The following is a 22053-nucleotide window of genomic DNA, read 5'->3' on the forward strand; positions in this document are numbered from 1 at the left end:
TGTTTTATAGATTAGGAATATTTTTCAATGTTTCAGTTAATGACCATGATGCTTATAATTTTCTTAACTCAAGGTTTCAAAGTTCGATGCTTTGCTCCATTTTGAGGGAAATAGGTTAGGAAACAACTATTACGATAGCGATAGTCTATTGCAACATACTATTGTGATAGTGATAGTCTTTTGCGACCAACTATTGCAATACTATTGCAATAGGGTTTTGTTTTTCTTTGACTTGTCTCATTTGAAGTCATTTCCCAAATGAATGTATAGTTAACATGAAATAAAAACAAGATGGAGTAATTTGAGTCTCTTTTGATGACTGACAAACAACTTGAAACCCAGATCAAGTCAACAGTTAAAACATAAACTCAATTTAGCTGCAAGTGTGCACCCAAACAATAATAAAATGCAAAACGACATAAATATTTCATAAATATAAATAACCATCCAAATACCCATTTCAATTGCTAAACTATCGATAATCACACATACCGGTTCTATCGAAGCATCAATAGTTTTTTGTTTCTACCATTGATTAATTGCTATCGGAGACTCAACAACTGCAATAGTTTGATGTATAATTACAGTCCTCGTACTATACCTTACCAGTTGAAATGCCCATGTGGGGGATAAATACTTCATCAAATACCAGTGTGTATTTATTATAATTAGGTACTGGTCCTTACTATGCAATTCCGAAGTAAGCATTGTTCACACTTTTCATTTGTAGGATGTAGTTGGTTTTGCTTGTCTAGTTCATTGAGACTATTGTGTCAAGAATTTATGACATTTGTTGTCAAACTGCAACACTCCAGCCACAGAGGTGAACAATTATTGTTCAGCAACATTGTATCCTGATTGTATGACACTTTTTTGCGGCTCAGCAGCAATATTGTATAGTTTATGACTGTTGTATCTACTCAGCAGCAATATTGTATAGTTTATGACTGTTGTATCTACTCAGCAGCAATATTGTATAGTTTAATGACTGTTGTATCTACTCAGCAGCAATATTGTATAGTTTATGACTGTTGTATCTACTCAGCAGCAATATTGTATAGTTTATGACTGTTGTATCTACTCAGCAGCAATATTGTATAGTTTATGACTGTTGTATCTACTCAGCAGCAATATTGTATAGTTTATGACTGTTGTATCTACTCAGCAGCAATATTATATAGTTTATGACTGTTGTATCTGTTCAGTAGCAATATTGTATAGTTTATGACTGTTGTATCTACTCAGCAGCAATATTGTATAGTTTATACTGTATCTGACTACTCAGCAGCAATATTGTATAGTTTATGACTGTTGTATCTACTCAGCAGCAATATTGTATAGTTAATGACTGTTGTATCTACTCAGCAGCAATATTGTATAGTTTATGACTGTTGTATCTACTCAGCAATATTGCAATATTGTATAGTTTATGACTGTTGTATCTACTCAGCAGCAATATTGTATAGTTTATGACTGTTGTATCTACTCAGCAGCAATATTGTATAGTTTATGACTGTTGTATCTACTCAGCAGCAATATTGTATAGTTTATGACTGTTGTATCTACTCAGCAGCAATATTGTATAGTTTATGACTGTTGTATCTACTCAGCAGCAATATTGTATAGTTTATGACTGTTGTATCTACTCAGCAGCAATATTGTATAGTTTATGACTGTTGTATCTACTCAGCAGCAATATTGTATAGTTTATGACTGTTGTATCTACTCAGCAGCAATATTGTATAGTTTATGACTGTTGTATCTACTCAGCAGCAATATTGTATAGTTTATGACTGTTGTATCTACTACTCAGCAGCAATATTGTATAGTTAATGACTGTTGTATCTACTCAGCAGCAATATTGTATAGTTTATGACTGTTGTATCTACTCAGCAGCAATATTGTATAGTTTATGACTGTTGTATCTATCTCTCAGCAGCAATATTGTATAGTTTAATGACTGTTGTATCTACTCAGCAGCAATATTGTATAGTTTATGACTGTTGTATCTACTCAGCAGCAATATTGTATAGTTTATGACTGTTGTATCTACTCAGCAGCAATATTGTATAGTTTGTATCTATGACTGTTGTATCTGTTGTATCTACTCAGCAGCAATATTGTATAGTTTATGACTGTTGTATCTACTCAGCAGCAATATTGTATAGTTAATGACTGTTGTATCTACTCAGCAGCAATATTGTATAGTTTATGACTGTTGTATCTACTCAGCAGCAATATTGTATAGTTAATGACTGTTGTATCTACTCAGCAGCAATATTGTATAGTTTATGACTGTTGTATCTACTCAGCAGCAATATTGTATAGTTAATGACTGTTGTATCTACTCAGCAGCAATATTGTATAGTTTATGACTGTTGTATCTACTCAGCAGCAATATTGTATAGTTTATGACTGTTGTATCTACTCAGCAGCAATATTGTATAGTTTATGACTGTTGTATCTACTCAGCAGCAATATTGTATAGTTTATGACTGTTGTATCTACTCAGCAGCAATATTGTATAGTTAATGACTGTTGTATCTACTCAGCAGCAATATTGTATAGTTTATGACTGTTGTATCTATCTACAGCAGCAATATTGTATAGTTTATGACTGTTGTATCTACTCAGCAGCAATATTGTATAGTTAATGACTGTTGTATCTACTCAGCAGCAATATTGTATAGTTTATGACTTTATCTACTCAGCAGCTGTTGTTTATCTGTTGTACTCAGCAGCAATATTGTATAGTTTATGACTGTTAATGACTGTTGTATCTACTCAGCAGCAATATTGTATAGTTTATGACTGTTGTATCTACTCAGCAGCAATATTGTATAGTTAATGACTGTTGTATCTACTCAGCAGCAATATTGTATAGTTTATGACTGTTGTATCTACTCAGCAGCAATATTGTATAGTTAATGACTGTTGTATCTACTCAGCAGCAATATTGTATAGTTTATGACTGTTGTATCTACTCAGCAGCAATATTGTATAGTTAATGACTGTTGTATCTACTCAGCAGCAATATTGTATAGTTTATGACTGTTGTATCTACTCAGCAGCAATATTGTATAGTTAATGACTGTTGTATCTACTCAGCAGCAATATTGTATAGTTTATGACTGTTGTATCTACTCAGCAGCAATATTGTATAGTTAATGACTGTTGTATCTATCAGCAGCAATATTGTATAGTTTATGACTGTTGTATCTACTCAGCAGCAATATTGTATAGTTAATGACTGTTGTATCTACTCAGCAGCAATATTGTATAGTTTATGACTGTTGTATCTACTCAGCAGCAATATTGTATAGTTAATGACTGTTGTATCTACTCAGCAGCAATATTGTATAGTTTATGACTGTTGTATCTACTCAGCAGCAATATTGTATAGTTTATGACTGTTGTATCTACTCAGCAGCAATATTGTATAGTTTATGACTGTTGTATCTACTCAGCAGCAATATTGTATAGTTAATGACTGTTGTATCTACTCAGCAGCAATATTGTATAGTTAATGACTGTTGTATCTACTCAGCAGCAATATTGTATAGTTTATGACTGTTGTATCTACTCAGCAGCAATATTGTATAGTTTATGACTGTTGTATCTACTCAGCAGCAATATTGTATAGTTAATGACTGTTGTATCTACTCAGCAGCAATATTGTATAGTTTATGACTGTTGTATCTACTCAGCAGCAATATTGTATAGTTAATGACTGTTGTATCTACTCAGCAGCAATATTGTATAGTTTATGACTGTTGTATCTACTCAGCAGCAATATTGTATAGTTAATGACTGTTGTATCTACTCAGCAGCAATATTGTATAGTTTATGACTGTTGTATCTACTCAGCAGCAATATTGTATAGTTAATGACTGTTGTATCTACTCAGCAGCAATATTGTATAGTTTATGACTGTTGTATCTACTCAGCAGCAATATTGTATAGTTAATGACTGTTGTATCTACTCAGCAGCAATATTGTATAGTTTATGACTGTTGTATCTACTCAGCAGCAATATTGTATAGTTTATGACTGTTGTATCTACTCAGCAGCAATATTGTATAGTTTATGACTGTTGTATCTACTCAGCAGCAATATTGTATAGTTTATGACTGTTGTATCTACTCAGCAGCAATATTGTATAGTTAATGACTGTTGTATCTACTCAGCAGCAATATTGTATAGTTTATGACTGTTGTATCTACTCAGCAGCAATATTGTATAGTTTATGACTGTTGTATCTACTCAGCAGCAATATTGTATAGTTTATGACTGTTGTATCTACTCAGCAGCAATATTGTATAGTTTATGACTGTTGTATCTGCTCAGCAGCAACTTTGTATAGTTTATGACTGTTGTATCTACTCAGCAGCAACTTTGTATCCAGAGTGTTTGACAGTAACGTTGTTTGTTATACATAATACTTATAGCAGGGTTATCAACATGGACTAAAATGAACATATCCATGGTCAACTACCATGGCTCAGCGTGTTGAGCTAATCTGTCATGTTTGTGTTTGCAGGAAGCCAAGGCTCAACTCTCAGCTGGTAGCACAACAAGTGGCTCAACAGTTTGCTCCTCCAGCACCACCAAAGAAAGAAAAGTCTCATAATCCTGCTAAAAAGGAGAAACTTGGGTCCCATTCTAAAGATGGCAACAGGTATGGTCAAGACTTGCCAAGAAGCTGTTGTGAATCTATGTTTTGTTGATGGGTGTATGGAAGTGATGTGTGTTGGGGTGTATAGAAGTGATGTTTGTTGGGTGTATGGAAGTGATGGGTGTTTGGGTGTATGGAAGTGATGTGTGTTGGGGTGTATAGAAGTGATGTGTGTTGGGTGTATGGAAGTGATGGGTGTTTTGGTGTATGGAAGTGATGGGTGTTGGGTGTATAGAAGTGATGGGTGTTTGGGTGTATGGAAGTGATGTGTGTTGGGGTGTATGGAAGTGATGTGTGTTGGGGTGTATGGAAGTGATGTGTTGGGTGTGTGTTGGGTGTATGGAAGTGATGTGTGTTGGGGTGTATGGAAGTGATGTGTTTTTGGAATAGGTGTGGAAAGTGATGTGTTTTGGCCTGACCGTTATCACAGCAGTGGGATATCTTAGTGACCCGTAAAGTAATGAGGCTTGATCCAGGCAGACTAGTGGTTGACAGAGTGAATGTCAATGCATAGTGTAAGGGCATGAAGATTCAGTAAGCCATGACCTCCTTGTCTTGAAAGTGATGCTGATATATATTGTGTATTATTCATCTCCAAGTGAAATGTGAATTTTGGCAGAATGAGATCTGAGGCAGATGTTGGTACGTGAATTGCAGTCTGTTTCATTTTTATACAATCTTGGAGAGAAAAACAACATGTTGTCAAAACAAAGGCTCTAAAAAACAGTCAAAGGAATCTGCCGTCAGTGTTTATTAATGTCTGACCTTGTTAGGACTGTTACAAGCTATTTCCAACTTTTGGAAAAAACCCAGTGCTGATTGATACTGGTGTGGTTGTACTTAGATCCAGCGTTGATTTCCTGATCAGATAACACCCTACATTCTTCAATATGACTGAAAAAATACTCTTTCATTCCTAGCAGACGATCTAAGAATGTGTTGCAGAAAGTCTCTTTGTATATCAGTGGAACCATCTTTTTTAGTTTTTGATCTGAAAAAAAAATGCAAATCTGCAAAGGGACACAGACATTGTTTGTGAAATGTTAATTTAAATTGTGACAAAATAATTTGCAACTAAATGGTGAAGCAAAATCAAACATTTAAAAAAATAATGATTCAAGTCTGGATGCCATTACAGAAATGCTCGCCATGGTGTGCTTTGAAAAAACCATGGCTGTCTTTGATGTGAAAAAATTCAAATTGTGAAGGCTTGTGTGGTAAGTTACGGCTTATTGAAAAAACTTGTTTGATTCTCAACAATTGTTATAAGGGTTGAAGAAATTCATAAAGTCATTTGAATGTTTAACAGCCATTTCGGCCCTATTCTCTAGTGAATTTTATTAATCCTTCAGATGAGTTTGTTTAGTGTGTTTGTTCAAGAAGCAATTCCTTCCTTGGCCATTATGGCATCTGATATGATAGAAAATATGCAGTGTCTCCACCCTTATGTTGAGCGTGATTGTGTACGCAAATCCTCAATTTCTTTCAGAAAAGAGTACTTACATAGATATAATATAGACTTACAAACTTTGTCCAACATGGCGGCCTTTCATGTCTTTATAACACTGTGGACAAAAGGTGGTTAAACTTCTGTTGAAAACCCTTTAGTTGGAAAATGCACAAATTAATGAGCAAAAAGAAGTTTAGCGGACAATATGGAGTGTAAACACTCGCAAAGCTCTTGCTTGTGAGAGTAAATAGCTGGCAGGGGGGAAAGGTGTCTAAATGGGGTGTCTGCCGTCATCAGCTTGTATTGACCGAATGGTTAAGTGGTTCTTCAAGGGCCTTATACAAATTTGGTTTGTCAGTTATGAGTTAAAGGTGCCTTCTGCCTCTGGAGTGCTGTCTGCGTCAGGCCATTTCCAACAAGCATTTTATTATAACTTCTGCGTCAAGTTTCAGAGAGGAAAAGAAAGAGGTTAATGAAGTAAACAGGTATTGAGACGAGAAAAATTGTCACAAAATTTGTCAGTATCAGTGTAGGGAGTTTTAGAATCACTACCAAACCTGCAGGTGTCTAACCAAACCTTTTGCTCCAGCAAAGTCCCCTTGCCACTTTTGTCATTTCTATATATATAAATAAAATACTTTCTTTTTTCATTTTTAAGTAAGCAGATTTGTAAACAAGTCTTTAAAAAATCTGGCCAAGTATCAATAATTGCAGATAATCTGTTTTACGATATTCAAGTAACGATACCTCAGTTCACATTTGCTAATTAAATATTGTATGCTATCAGACATTAGATTGTATTTCATTTTGATTTTACTTGGATGAAAGCATAAACTTCAAGACAGTGGTTGTTTTCAAGAGATATGTTCTTTCCTTTTAATATAATTTGTAAAAATTATAACTTTGCAGAAATCTTTTCTAATCAATAGCATACAAATAGAGCTGACACCAATATGCACGCAGTGACACATAAGCCTGGCTACTTCTACTGTCAGGAAAGACTATTCCATTAGGGGACGTGGCCAAATTTCCAATAGCAAAAAACAATTTTTGTATGTTGAACCTCTCAAAACATTATTTTAACTGATACAAAAAAGTACATTTTCAGAAGACATTTATCTTGAATTACAGATTGTTTTGTGTAGGGATTTATGTTGGTGTTTGTTTTGAAACATTTCAGTGATCCATGTAAAAAACCCCACCAGACAGAAGAGAGTGGATAGTTGGATAGATCGGACATTATCATGTCTCGGTCAACATTTTGTCTGGTGGAACTGGAATCCTTCCTTGTATGCTTTAAACACCAAGGTCTTGTAAGTCCAGTTGAAGTGTCACTCGGGATCTAATTGGCTATAGATATTAATTAAGTACAGACAGAAGCAGTCAGTGAATAACATGCTCATTCAATGATTTGACTGGAATGGCAAGTATTCTTTTGACCCCTCAACATGTCTTTTGAATACACTGAACAGCAATATGAGCAGCCAAGGTGGGTGGCGAGTCTATACATCATTACTAGACAGAACCCAGTCTGAACATCTGGGGAAGGACGTAGTAGGAGTAAGGATAATCACACAAAGGTGTTCGACAGGACAAGGTCCTCAGCTTTCAATACATGGTGATCTGCAATAGCGAACCAATTACCTGACCAGCTATTGAAAGCTGAATTAACGCTGGGTTGAGGACTGTGAATAGGCTGACAAAAGCCACTGAGATGTATTGGTTGAGGGAGACCAGGGTGATTGTGGGCACTCTTGACAGGGTTGTGCTAATCTAAGATATGACTACCTTGAGATCCCCCTCACTGTTTATCCAGCCCACCCCAGCAGTGTGTCTGCTGTTGTAGCCTGTACACAAACAGGCTAATCTTGTCACTGTTAATACTCTCGGAAATATACTGACTGCTTCAATTTGTAGTCAAACATGGTGTCCAGTCACTGCTCGAGATCCATTGTGGACTAGTAGAAATATGGCCTGGTTAGATGACGATTAGTTCGTGCCTTTGTCAGGAGAAAAACTTGATGGGTCTAGATTGAACTGGTTGATGGTGCAGAAGTCAAAATGGCTGGAGATTAACAGAAGTTCCTCAATTAGATGAAGTATAAAGAGCGACTTACTACTAACACAGATTTAACAAATTCAAATTGATGCAATAAAGAAAAATAAGTGTAATCAGTTGGATGAAGAAATATTTAATGTTTATTATATTTATAATATATACTTCTCTGCAAAAGTTTAAACACACTTAAAACACTCACTATATGTTATGTATATATATATGTTTACATCGAAGATTGATTTCTCCACTAATTTGGGGGATCTAACTGCAAACTTTATGCAGATGAATTACACGAAGATCACGTATCAAATTGCCGAAAAGCATGTGCAAATATCATGCATGTGAACAGCTGCATTTTGGTGTAAAGTTTTGTTAAGAATTCGCCATTTTTCACTGATTTTCATCATTTACTGAACTCATGACAAACTTTTCAACGTTACGAATTTGTTTTACAATACATCAGTTCATGTGTAAACAGTACCTTTATACAGTGTGCCATATTTTGCAAAATATAGTTTAGAACACTTGCCTGAAGTAAGTGGCTACATTTACACTAGGGAGTCTAAACTTTTGATGAGAAGTATATAATTATATTTAACAGAGTAGTTGTGCATATGTAGGAATAATCAAATAATGTGGTTGTGCATATGTAGAAATAATCAAATAATGTGGTTGTACAAGCATAGAAATAATCTAATAGTGTGGTTGTACATATGTAGGAATAATCTAATAGTGTGGTTGTACATATGTAGGAATAATCTAATAGTATGGTTGTACATATGTAGGAATAATCTAATAGTGTGGTTGTACATATGTAGGAATAATCTAATAGTGTGGTTGTACATATGTAGGAATAATCTAATAGTGTGGTTGTACATACGTAGGAATAATCTAACAGTGGTTTTAGTAGCATAGAATAACCTAACAGAGTGTTTTTTACTAGCAAAGAAATATTCTAATAGTGTGGTTTTACTAACAAAGAAATAATCTCATAGAGTGGTTGTGCTTACATGGGAATAATCTAATAGAGTGGTTGTGCTTACATGGGAATAATCTAATAGTGTAGTTGTGCTTACATGGGAATAATCTAATAGAGTGGTTGTGCTTACATGGGAATAATCTAATAGTGTGGTTGTGCTTACATGGGAATAATCTAATAGAGTGGTTGTGCTTACATGGGAATAATCTAATAGTGTAGTTGTGCTTACATGGGAATAATCTAATAGTGTAGTTGTGCTTACATGGGAATAATCTAATAGTGTGGTTGCACTAAGATTGAAATGTTCTATGGTTGTTCTTACAATGGAATAAATTAATTGAGTGGTTGATATTTTACAAGGAAATAATCAATGGTGTGCTTGTCCTATCCTAGAAATAATCTCACCTCGTGCCTGTTTGTTGTACTTAAATGAAAATGACCAAACAATATGGTTGTGTCATGTACGTTCATGGCAGCAGACAAAGAGGTTGTGAAGAACTTTTTTTAAAATTTTATGAAAAGATGATCATCATGCATAATATTTAGAAATTCAAACAAATGATCTCCCGATGTAAAATTTGGCTAAACTATGTTGTAGCTCACCTGGACTGAAGGTGAGTATGTCGTGGTGTTGTCGTCAGTCATCTTCAGTCCATCTTTCCTTCATTGTCTGTCGTTGTCAACTCAGGATTTCAAAATTATGTACTTTGAGGCAGCCATATCAACCTTGTGAATCATTCATTGCCATTGTGAATTCGGGAATTTCAAAATGGCCTTAGTTGCAGCCATATCATCTTTGAAAATCATGCATTACCATTGTGAATTCGTGATTTCAAAAATGTCCTTAGTCGCAGACGTATCATCCTTGAAAATCATTTACAAGATCATTCATTACCATTGTGAATTCAGAATTTCAAAAATGGCCTTAGTGGTAGCCATATCATTACCATTGTGAATTTGGGATTTAAGAAATGGCCTCAGTGCCATATCATTGTTGTGAATCATTTACAAGATCATTCATTCAGGATTTTGAAAATGGCCTTTGTGACATCTATTTCACCCTTGTGAATCATTTACAAGATAATTCATTAGAATTGTAGCATTTAATTTTATACATGTTCAATGTATAAGGCCGAGTGTCCATGAACAGATATGCATTGATAGAGGTTTCATGTATTCAGTATCAAGCTGTGTGGTGTATATGGTTAGAGGTATTATAAGGCCAGCAGATGTTGTCCACTAAAGAAATCTGACTATTGTTCAACTAGTGTTGATTAAGAGTTAATATTAAGTTAATTCTTTCAACTTTAAGCATGGGCTAACTGAACAATACAGACAGGAAGGTGTCCTCTAAAACAATATTGTATCAGACTCAAAAACCTCAAGAATGTAATATAGAATTCTGAAAATTGGTTAAATTCACTAATGAAGGCTATATTCAATATGTGAGTGTTACTTAATAGGAACACAGGACGTAAGACTTCACTCAACTGAGGTGTATGTTCAAAGTGTATCACATATCTTACCCTCGTCAACAAGCACGACAGTTATCCATCTTTAAATCTGCAATACATCTTGTTACCGTAACAGACAAATATATGGCATCAAGGGGTGCAGACTAACAGCATGTTTGCATAAAATATGCCAAAAACAACAGCATGACAACTATCAATCAGTTTGTTACCCAACATATCCTTTTGAACTTGCATACCTTATTTTCTCCACCATGTTTTTACTGACTACATGCAGGCAACACTGCTATGAATAATGCATAAATAAAATACAATGGCTTGTTTATTAGATGTGTACGTGGCTGTTGTGAGTCTATGTGACATGTCCACCCTTGAGGAACATATATAAAAGTCGTCTGAAACAGTATACAAGATGCATTCATTTTAAAATATTTACACACTGGTGCAGAAATACCCAATAGACTACCCATGAGAGTGAAAATATATTGAATACCCTAAGGAAATGATTGATACTGAATGGAAATGGAAATTTGTGAGTAACTGTGCATTAGGAATATATTTTGAGCTCAGGGTATCCCTTTAATGGGGCGGTGGGGTAACCTAGCGGTTCAGGTGGTTGCTCGTCATGTGGGGATGATGTACTGATAACATTTTGTTGCTGATGCTGTATTGATACATTTTCGAATATTAATTGCAGGGATTGGGAAAGGAAGGGGCCATGGGCCATTTGCACATAAGAATAAAAAATGGTCCATTAAAATTTTGAAGGTTACAATTAATACAAGCGTAGTGGTACTAGTGGCCCATTCTAAATTCAGAAAATGGCTAATAATCCTGAAAATGGCCCATTGTCCAAGTTTTCTACCCTAATCCCTGAATTCTAAGTTAATAATTAGCCTTCAAACATTACTAGTTGTTAACATGGACAATGTGAGTCTGAATAAGTGTTTGGAATTTTCTCAAGGTGATCTGGAATGTGGATAACCCATCGAAGAGCTGACTCACCTGTGAAATTGGGTTTTCATTTTTATGTTATAATAATATATCCAGCATTTTGACATCTTTTCTTCAATAATCTAGCTATCTGCTTACCAAACCAGTACTGGATTGAAGTCTTTCCACATTTTTGGGTAGACAGTTTTATTAACCTAAACAGGTTCACACAAGAGATATGGCATGGATGAGATCAAACAAAGGTTATATCCTTCATTGAAATTGCATCACAATACCTTGCAGATCATTGTGATGTCACTGGCTGCTATGATGTCACAGTCAAATGACATTACTTATCTCTCTGCTACTGAAGCTGTTCTTTTTACACAGAAGACACTGGATGTGATGGTTTATGAACTGAAAAAGAGGGATGAATGATTTGAAATGATAAATAGAATCTCATAATGTATATACAGTCAAATCCCGATGAGTCAAATCTCTGGGGACCAAGTAATAAATTCGACTTATCGATGTATTTGAGACATAGGTATATCTATGAGGGTAGAAAAAAGATGATCCAGTCCAAATTCCTCTGCCTAAGCATTTGTTTATCTAATGATTTCCCTATCACTAATAGGGGCACCTTATCAGTTCCAGTCTGATTAGCACAGACAGAGATTTCCGTAAAATCACTAATCTGCGTGTTGAACTCACCCGTCAAAGGCGGAAAGGTGTGAGCCGCGCTGGTTTGTTAATTGGATCAGTTTGCTACACCAATCAACTTCTCATTGACTGACTTCGGCTTATGTATACAAGATTGCTGTTGTTTGAATCTCATGGGACCAAATTTTCTTCTCGAGTCATCGTGTGTATTTATGAGACGAATTCGGTAAACGGTATTCAAATGATGACAACTGTAACAGGGAATGGTCGGGACTGACAGGTACTTCGAGTTATGCATAATGTTTGAGACACCGGCATTCGACTCATCGGGAATTGACTGTATATGTATTTTATTTGAGATTTATCAACATTCTTGATAAAGTTTCAGACTTCCCAAAGCCTAACCTTTCTAAGCTTTTAATGAATGGTGTTCATATATTTTTGTACATACAAAAACTCAAGGGCAAATGTTTTATGTTTTTAGGTTGAAACGGTGTTCGAAATGAACACAGGTTACTGTGTTTGGGATTAGTTAAATTCACGAAGACTTGACACCTACTTGTAGACTTCCAGTATTGCCTTTCGTAGACAGCAACTCTATGGTACATTTTTAGAGAAGTGAAAATATATATTAAGTTCTAATCCTGTGAATATATCAAATGTTGATGATGGTGTCTTATCTTCCAGACCTCCAAGGTTAAGGAACATCGATCGAAGTAGTGCCCAGCACATCCCAGTGACTGTGAACAATGTGACAGTCATCATCACAGACTACCAGCCAAAAATGAACGGACATATTTCTTCCTCTGAAAATACTAATCATAGCTCAGATGCGAGCAGTGACACAAACTCCTCTAGCACAAGTCATGATGCCAATGATGAAGACTCACCAACTGAAAATGGCAACAACTGATCTCATTGGCTATTGTTGGAATGGATCAGTGATTTGATTGGCTCATGGCAGCTGAAGATCGGTTCCTTTGGCTAATGTTGATGTCCTGTGCTTTGTTTGAGATCTTTATTACTTGATTGATATGGAAAATGGAAGTGTTAGAACATTTATTTGTCTGAAAGAGTTGACCAGTGAGTGCTTGTACATGATGTTGAAAACATAATTGCAGTAAGATAATTGGCTGAAAATATTGACCAATGAGTGCTTGCAGATGGTTTGAACACAGAATTGCAGTAAGATCATTGGCTGAAAGAATTGACCAATGAGTGCTTGCAGATGGTTTTGAACACAGAATTGCAGTAACATCATTGGCTGAAAGAATTGACCAATGAGTGCTTACAGATGGTTTTGAAAACAGAAAGGAGAAGAATGAAAGTACGGGAGTGTCTGATTGAAGGATTGAATAATAAATAGATGTTTATATAGATAATAGGAAGTATATGGAACATCATTAGCGGAAACAGCTGGTCACCGAGTGATGAGAATTGGGATTGTGTTGAGCACTTCAGCACTACTGGTCATATCTGTTGAACCACAACTGTTTGGGAACATCATTTGTAGAAGAGGTTGACAATGCTTCCATTTCTTTGACAATGTGAATGAGGTCACTGACAATATTTTCCAATATTTTAATTGTCAGTGTTAGCATTGCACAACCTGAGTGCCATCTTCAAACTTGTGGGCTGTGAAGCCCCGGGAAGTCTTCCCAGTTTTCACTGGAACATGAAGTAAATGTGTTGTAATTTCATTGGACAACAATGAGGCCATGTGACCAGTCAGGGAACAGATTCATTGGATGATCAAACAGGCAGCAGGAATTTGCTGAAATTGGATTCACATGAATTTATCAAAACTTTAGTAGGCCTGGAGCCTTCAAGACTGCGCTGTTGTTGTTTTACAAAGAACTGAGATTTATAGGCAGGTTCCAATGCTGCTTGTGAAAATATTCATCTGATCATCTCTGCTTCAAACTCAATAATATCATCAATACATACATCTTGTGAAAGACGCCTTTGATCTGAAAGACAGCCAGGTTGTTGGATACATAGTCATGTTCTCTTTGTCTCATTTGCCTCTTCAAGATTCACCATCAGGATCACTTGGCAGTTACCTCTCAGAAATCTCACCATCTTTTCACAAATATAGTGTGATTATCCCATAACCTGTCCATGACATCACCTGTATATCAGTATCATCTATAATAAACTCTTGAAAAGCCATGTTCTCCAGAACAATGAGGCCATTGTATGGTAGGGATAAAAATTTGATGTTTACTGGAAACAGGTTGAGTTTCATGTGTCATTTTCAGCGCTTTTATGATATTTTTTAAATTGGTAATGCTGAAGTCTCACTGTAATGTGTAAATCGGAAAATACATTTGTACATGCTGTTTCACAGATTCTTAAAGACACGAAAATATGCTTTTAGAATGTGACAAGAGCAAGTAGTTTTTGACATGATTTTGTAAGTTCTTATGAAGTTTCCTTGTGGAACTTGATTATTGTGCATTTTGATAGCCCAAAAATAATGGCAGACAAAAATATATGTGGTTGTAGCAACCATCCTCAACAATGTAGGGCATCTTTGTCGAATAATTTAAAATCATCTCGGGACTTCTATGTGAAGAAAATGCATTTGTTACAGGTTGATGGAAAGGTGAAGGTTCAGGCCAAACGAAAGGATATCTTTTATGCGCCTGAAATAGAAATTGTAATGTCTTTCAACAAGCTGTCTTGAGGAATCCAAACTTATGTAGCATAAGGTCGGTTTTTGATGTCTTATATTGACATGTTGCTGCGTTATTGCAGTGTATTGGCTGCAGTTTGGATCAATATTTCCTATATCATACCAGGAGTAAGGATTGTACTCGAAGCTGTTCCATTCACCCCAAGAAATGTGTTTCTCACAATTGTCACATCATCAAATGCATCATGGGAAATATGAGAGTAAATGTTTCCAAATTGTCTTTCAAGACGAGAGCCCCTTCATATTACAATCGTGCAATTTTTATCCATTTGTACTTGTAGATGTGTAAAGTTTTAGATGGAGTATATCTGGTACTGCAGAATTACTCTCTCAGCTTCAATGGGAGTTTAATTATTAGCTGTTTGTACATAGATCAAATACAGGCGGGGAAATTATTTAGATTATCACCCTTCTTTCCTGAAAAAAATATTTGCAATTCATTTTTATGTCGTCAAAAAATAGACTTGACAATTGTCATTTTGGCGCAGAAGAGTAAGTTCAAAATTTAAAAATGGCAAATGAATTGAATGTGGAACAGGATGGTAATCTATGAATAATTTTGACTGGTCTTGTGAAGATGCTATTAACATTGATGGTCAAGATTAGCATATTGCCATGTTGGTCAGCTGCTGAAGAACTGATCAGTTTCAGCAAATCTTGTATATCAGATTGATTGTGTATGTGTGCCTCGTGTTACTCTGCAGGTCTGATGCTTGGTGTCTACAGTACATGGACGTGTGCCATCGTCTTGTCAGTGTGGCATTCCAGTCACTCGCTTCAGACACAACAAAAACAGATGCTCATTAAAAAATGCATTTCAATAGGTGATATCAAATACCCTATTTCCACAACTAGGTGATATCAATTGCCTTATACCGACTAGGTAATATCAATGACCGTATTTCTTCAACAAGGTTATATCAACAATCTTATTTCCACTAAGTTATATCAAGAACCATATCTCTATTGTAGGGGATATCAAGAATTCTATTCCTACAGCTGGATGATATCATCTACCCTATTTCTAATATAGGAGATACTAAAACTGTATGGCTACAACTAGGTGATATCAAGTACCATACTGCTACAACTAGGTGATATCAAGTACCATATTGCTACAACTAGGTGATTTCAAGTACATGTACCATACTGCTACAACTAGGTGATATCAAGTACCATATTGCAACAACTAGGTGATATCAAGTACCATATTGCAACAACTAGGTGATTTCAAGTACCATATTGCTACAGCTAGGTGATATCACGTACCATATTGCTACATCTAGGTGATATCAAGTACCATATTGCTACAGCTAGGTGATATCAAGTACCATATTGCTACAGCTAGGTGATATCAAGTACCATATTGCTACAGCTAGGTGATATCAAGTACCATATTGCAACAACTAGGTGATATCAAGTACCATATTGCTACATCTAGGTGATATCAAGTACCATATTGCTACATCTAGGTGATATCAAGCACTAGATTTCTTCAACTTGGTGATATCACAAACCATGTTTCTATTACAAGAAAGTATCAGCTAGCATACTTCTACAAAGAGATGATATCAACTTAAGAAGTGTTTCTAATATTGCAGTACTGCTTGAAATTAAAATAAGCCTCAAAATGAAAATATAGCTTTGTATAAACAGACAAATACATTGTCAATATTGTCGTCAGCAAAGAGCTGGTCTGTTGACTTGATGGCTGCAAATATTACTATAAACTTTACATAACTAATGTGTTAGGAATTGACAAATTTGGTTTGGGTTTATTTGACCGTGTATGGCTGACAGATTTACATGGCCAGGGTAATTTATACAGCACAAGACAAGTTTAGGGATCAAGAATTCTTTCGATGTTTTCACTTAAAAATAAATATCATCCGAAAAGTCCTGATCTCTAACTTTTTGTTCTTTATATTACAACAGCTTGTCCATTGACAGTTGTGAAGGATGTTCCAATATATATATATAAGTCATTTGTCATATAATGTAAGACGAGATATGACTCAGATTATGTAGACGTGCCTTGGGAGGTTGGCCTTGACTTCAACAAATGTTATCATTGGAGGAACGTATCGATGCATCCCTCAGGGCTTGGCCTCATGGTGGATTTGTTTTCAGCTCGTAGAAATTTAATCAGAGTCATATGTCGTTAACACAAATATATGTTATGCTGTGTTCAGTGAGTGTCGGAAGCGATGCTATCACTTGATACACATCACGATTTCAGGCAGCAGGACTAATTAATGGCCATTTTAGCAAAAAACTGACCGACAAGGAGGGCAGCCAGGTCAGCCGATTGAGCAGAAAATGTTTCTTGTATTGTTACATATACTCATGTTCTGTACAGATGGGCTACCAAATTTGCGAAAACTTTGATTCTTGTTCTGTGATTCCTGGAGTGTTTCTCAAAGATATGAAACATGGGGAGGTAGCTGATTGGACTGTCTTCACTCCTTGAAGCGATTCCCTGATTGGTGCAGTCTATTGAACCTTGGTATCTCCATATTGCTGTATATTGCTCATAGTGACACTACTGTACCTTGTACTGACTACTGAGGGTTGCAGTATCTGACCTTCAGTATCACTGCAACCCTGAGTATATGCTGAGGTGATGCTACTTTCAAGGAATTATTGTTACATTAGGCCATCATAAATTTATTATTAGATTTTCTTCCAATGTTGTAACCAAACGCCTCAGATATATTGTTCCAAATACCCACTGGATAAAATCAATAAAATGCCCTTACCCCAAACTTTTGAATGAAAATCTCAAACTTTTTATTGTGGCCTTGAGAATATATTTTTTATGCAAAGAATAACAGTTTGACTTGACAAATGGCCAATGTATCAGCCCACTGGAATGATGTTAGAATAAATAACATGTGTTGATACCTGTTTTGAAGATTTCAACAGACCGTATTTGCCGTAGTAAGCACTTTGGTGCCTCGAAAAATAATAAAGGACTTAAACGAAACATAAGTTAAATTTGGTTTTCAGATGTGTGGCAGTAATGGAAAAAATTGGTCCAAATATCAGTAAAACAAACACATTTAATATATTTTGATATTGTACAACCCTTTCTGCACTTATGTTTTCTGAAAGAAACCTGAAATATGCCCATGGAGATATGGTCGGTGTTTGATCAGTAGAGTTGCTATGTGAAGCATGGTGTGTAATACGGCAAATACTGTACATATGTTTGCAACATTGTTGCATCAAGTGTCAGTGTGCTCACAAATCATTCCAACCCTATGGAATATAGGAGAAATATTCATCATGCAGCTTTATGTGATGTCCTCCCTGCTCCCATTGCCAGTAGTATTACAGTCAAGTTCTAAAAGAAAATAAGTGCTGTGAGTGAAGTTCATGAGACATCATGAAAACTGACAAAGCACTCAAGCACAGTACTTGTCAGGTCGTCATATGAGCGAAATATTCTCAAGCATGATGTAAAGCCCAATTTTACCTCCTCAGTACTTGTCAGAGGTTCTTTAATCAACTGTCCAGCCAGACACCTTTAATGACAAGAGATGTTGTTTTCTTTGGTAATTGAAACAAACTGGCTGGGACTGCCTCTTATCCTGAGTCTAGATTACCTTTACATTCTCTCTGGAACTTTCAACACATTGGTGATGGCTGCCATTAACCCTGAACCTTACCCTCATTTAAGGACAGGTGTAACTGCACTTCTCTTTGGTACTTGAATTATATTTATCCCGAGTGTAGCTCCCCTTTAAGGACAAGTGTAGTTGTGCTTTTCGCTGCATATTGTATGGCTTGTTGATCCAGGTGATCATGTGATGAAGTCACTCTTGTTGATTGTATTGTGTCTCTTCAAAGTCTGCATTCTCCTGTTCCTGAATTTGTTTGTCCCGATAGGCCCTTGCCGATCCTGTGGTCTCTCCTGCAATGACATATTGTCAGGGTCTAGCTGATTTGTTAATGTTAATTCAACATTAAAGAGACATTATTGGAGGCTGTATTCATGACTTAAAGAACAGGTAAAAATAGATGGTAAAATATTTCTTGCTGATATTTGACCCTTGATTATCCATGTTTTGTCTTCAATATAGTATGATAAATACCTTGGACAGGTTCCCCATGGTACCATATTGGAAGTGACGTCATCACCTCCACTGCTCAGTCTATAGCTTCATGATTTGTTGTTGAGAGGAATTCAATTGGAGGACTACCTTTACACTCAGGCCAATCAAACTGGGCTCCAAAGTGAAACAATGATTGCAAACTGGCCCAAGGTATTTACAACAATAAAAGTGAGACATATACTATTCACATTTTGCCAAGGATCAAATCATGGATTCAACAGAAAAATATGATGTGGGGTAAAATTTGATTTAAATATCTAAGCTTATTGTAAGCATGGTTCCTAGGTTTCAGTCATTGTATCTTGTGGATCCCATACCTGCTTTTGACAGGTGTTGTTTATTTGTGAAAGACTTGTTCCATGATTTGCAAAATGGTTGATTGGTGCCATGAAAACCATTTTTATGGTTACTCATGTATCAAGTGCATAAGGTTAGAATAAAGTGGCTGTCTGCCTAAATAGGGGTTACCATATTATTATTTATCCAGTTTTAAATGGATACAATTTCATATCATAAATCTAAGTTTAAGTAAAGTTCTGAATTTTTGTGATCCTTATCAAAGTGTGAGTAGTATAGTACGGGAGATAAGGTATGGTTGTTATCAGCTTTGAAGTCTTCACACAAGTTTTCATTTGCATCTGTCTCTGACTATTTCTGGGTTGTTATTTTATTAAGGAATTTGTGCTAGAAAAAGAAACATGTTCAAGAAAATATTTAATTAGATTTGTTCAGTTAAACTGTTAGGCTTGTAATATTTCATTGCATAATGAGCCGGTGTCAACCAACCATCAACTTAGTTGTGAAAGTCGATAAAAGAATTCTGTAGTGTGTCATAATTTGGTCATAGTGATATTTTCAAAATGTTACTGTCACTTCCAGATGATCATCAACAAATGTATGGAGAGTGTTATAAGTTTCCAAGACCAGTTTTACCTTATAAGTTGTTCACTGGTCACGAGGGGGCATGGGTTGATGTACCCTTGATGTTTGTTTATGTTCCCTGAGCCCGAAGACCTGACCTGAACACCTTAATGTTAATTTTGAATTGTTTGAAGCATGGGTTCAAATCTTTTTGTAGCCATCGCTAGATTTTGCTGACACGAAAAACAGATATAGAGTTATCTCCCTTCCATCGATTTGCATTCGCCAGACATCGGTAATTTCCGTACATCATACGTGATTCAATGTTATTCGAGATAAAGAATTACTACCACGAAGTACCAAATGAGTTGCCATTGACAGCTGGGTACATTGAAATGTTACTCGCTTGTAAGTGGGATACATTGAAAATAATAGAAGAGCGCTCAGTCAATCAGAAAGCGACATTTATGTGTGCGTTAAGATAATGTTTAATAAATGAACCCATCTCTATATTGGCCATATTAATTTAGATGTTTTTATGACTATATTCTGATGGTATGTTCGGAAAGGCCCAGGTGTCATTTTGAAACAGGCTAATGAAATATAGCCTTTGAGATGAACCCATGATATAGACTTCTGTTCTTTGGTGTTCAAGCTGTACATTTACGAAATATTTGTGCATTTGTTATGTAACACCATGATTAAGTGGCTTCAATTATTGTTTGATATGCTGGAGGATTGTACTAAAAGGATCTCATTCTATTGAAAAATATGATATAAATATAACTCACATAGGTTTCCTGCTGAAGATCCAAGATCCAGGTTACCCAACTTGATTAAAGCATATCAATGTATCCCATCGCATAGATTGATGCACCTGTTCTCTATCGGTGGATTGTCCAGAGCCGATTATCTGTAGACTGTTGTCATATAGCTGGAAATATTGCTGTGTACTGCATTGAATACCAAACCGACTAGTCTTAATGCCATTGTCATATATATCCTGGTGTTGTAGGTGGATATGCTGATACTAGCTGTATCCATTACTTTAAACAAGATTGGTGGGAGGTTGGGGGTAGCTCAGTGGTTAATGCGTTCACTTATCGTGCTAAATGGCCCAGGTGAGATTCCCAGCAAAGGTACAAAATGTGGAGCCCATTTCTGTTGTACCCAGGTGTGAAATTGCTGGAATAATGCTGAAAGCACTGTAAAATCCAACACTCACTTGGTTGAATGTCAACATTGCCGACATTATGGATCATTATTGTTCATAAAATCACTCATTGGTCTGTCTAATTCTGGATTCAACACTCTACATTCATCCAGCTGGAATATTGCTGTGTCTTGCATGGATCATTATTCATAGTATGACCTGTTGGTCTGTCCGACCAAGTCACATTTAGGAACCTGCCAGAGTCTTCCAGCTGGAATATTGCTGTGTCTGGCATGGATCATTGTTCATAGTATCACCTGTTGGTCTGTCCGACCAAGTCACATTTAGGAACCTGCCAGAGTCTTCCAGCTGGAATATTGCTGTGTGTGGCATGGATCATTGGTCATAGTATCACCTGTTGGTCTGTCCGACCAAGTCACATTTAGGAACCTGCCAGAGTCTTCCAGCTGGAATATTGCTGTGTCTGGCATGGATCATTGGTCATAGTATCACCTGTTGGTCTGTCCGACCAAGTCACATTTAGGAACCTGCAAGAATCTTCCAGCTGGAATATTGCTGTGTCTGGCATGGATCATTGGTCTTAGTATCACCTGTTGGTCTGTCGACCAAGTGGAATATTGCTGTGTGTGGCATGGATCATCTGTTGGTCTGTCCGACCAAGTCACATTTAGGAACCTGCCAGAGTCTTCCAGCTGGAATATTGCTGTGTCTGGCATATAAACATACATATAATGATACATTCTGGTAATTATCAACCATTTCACAAACAAATCTGTACTCCTCACTGCCATGACCTTTTGATGGAATAAACTAGAGGTGTATTTTCAAGGGGTTCAGTTTGGAAGGCCCAGTAAGCATTAATCTACGAATACAGATGCCCAGCTCTGACAGTTGACACGTTAGGTATATACTGCACAAGAAACTACCTATAGCATTGATCAAATATCAGCATGGGGTATGAATGTATCTAC

At 36.2% G+C, this 22053-nt stretch overlaps 1 protein-coding gene and 1 long non-coding RNA gene across 4 annotated transcripts in view; one reads left to right on the forward strand and one right to left on the reverse strand.

Moving 5' to 3' along the window:
* Positions 1 to 16820, forward strand: part of LOC124258721 (YY1-associated factor 2-like) — a 39897-nt gene extending 23077 nt beyond the window's left edge. The window contains exons 3-5 of one of the 3 annotated variants that reach the window (XM_046692798.1): positions 4541 to 4678; positions 12919 to 16054; positions 16340 to 16820. In XM_046692798.1, the coding sequence (XP_046548754.1) occupies positions 4541 to 4678; positions 12919 to 13144 (364 nt within the window). In that variant the 3' untranslated portion in view covers positions 13145 to 16054; positions 16340 to 16820. Of the gene's footprint in view, positions 1 to 4540; positions 4679 to 12918; positions 16055 to 16215 lie in introns of all 3 variants that reach the window. The other 2 variants (XM_046692799.1, XM_046692800.1) reach the window with 2 other exon arrangements.
* Positions 16821 to 21185: 4365 nt separating this feature from the next.
* On the reverse strand, positions 21186 to 21837 carry LOC124258724. The gene is made up of 3 exons (XR_006893663.1): positions 21758 to 21837; positions 21379 to 21609; positions 21186 to 21280 (listed from the first exon to the last, which is right to left on the reverse strand). It is a non-coding gene; the product is annotated as an uncharacterized LOC124258724 (long non-coding RNA).
* Positions 21838 to 22053: the final 216 nt, after the last annotated feature.

This window comes from Haliotis rubra, unplaced genomic scaffold, assembly GCF_003918875.1.
Source record: "Haliotis rubra isolate DU_JTF1 unplaced genomic scaffold, ASM391887v1 Scf7, whole genome shotgun sequence".
Taxonomy (NCBI): domain Eukaryota; kingdom Metazoa; phylum Mollusca; class Gastropoda; order Lepetellida; family Haliotidae; genus Haliotis; species Haliotis rubra.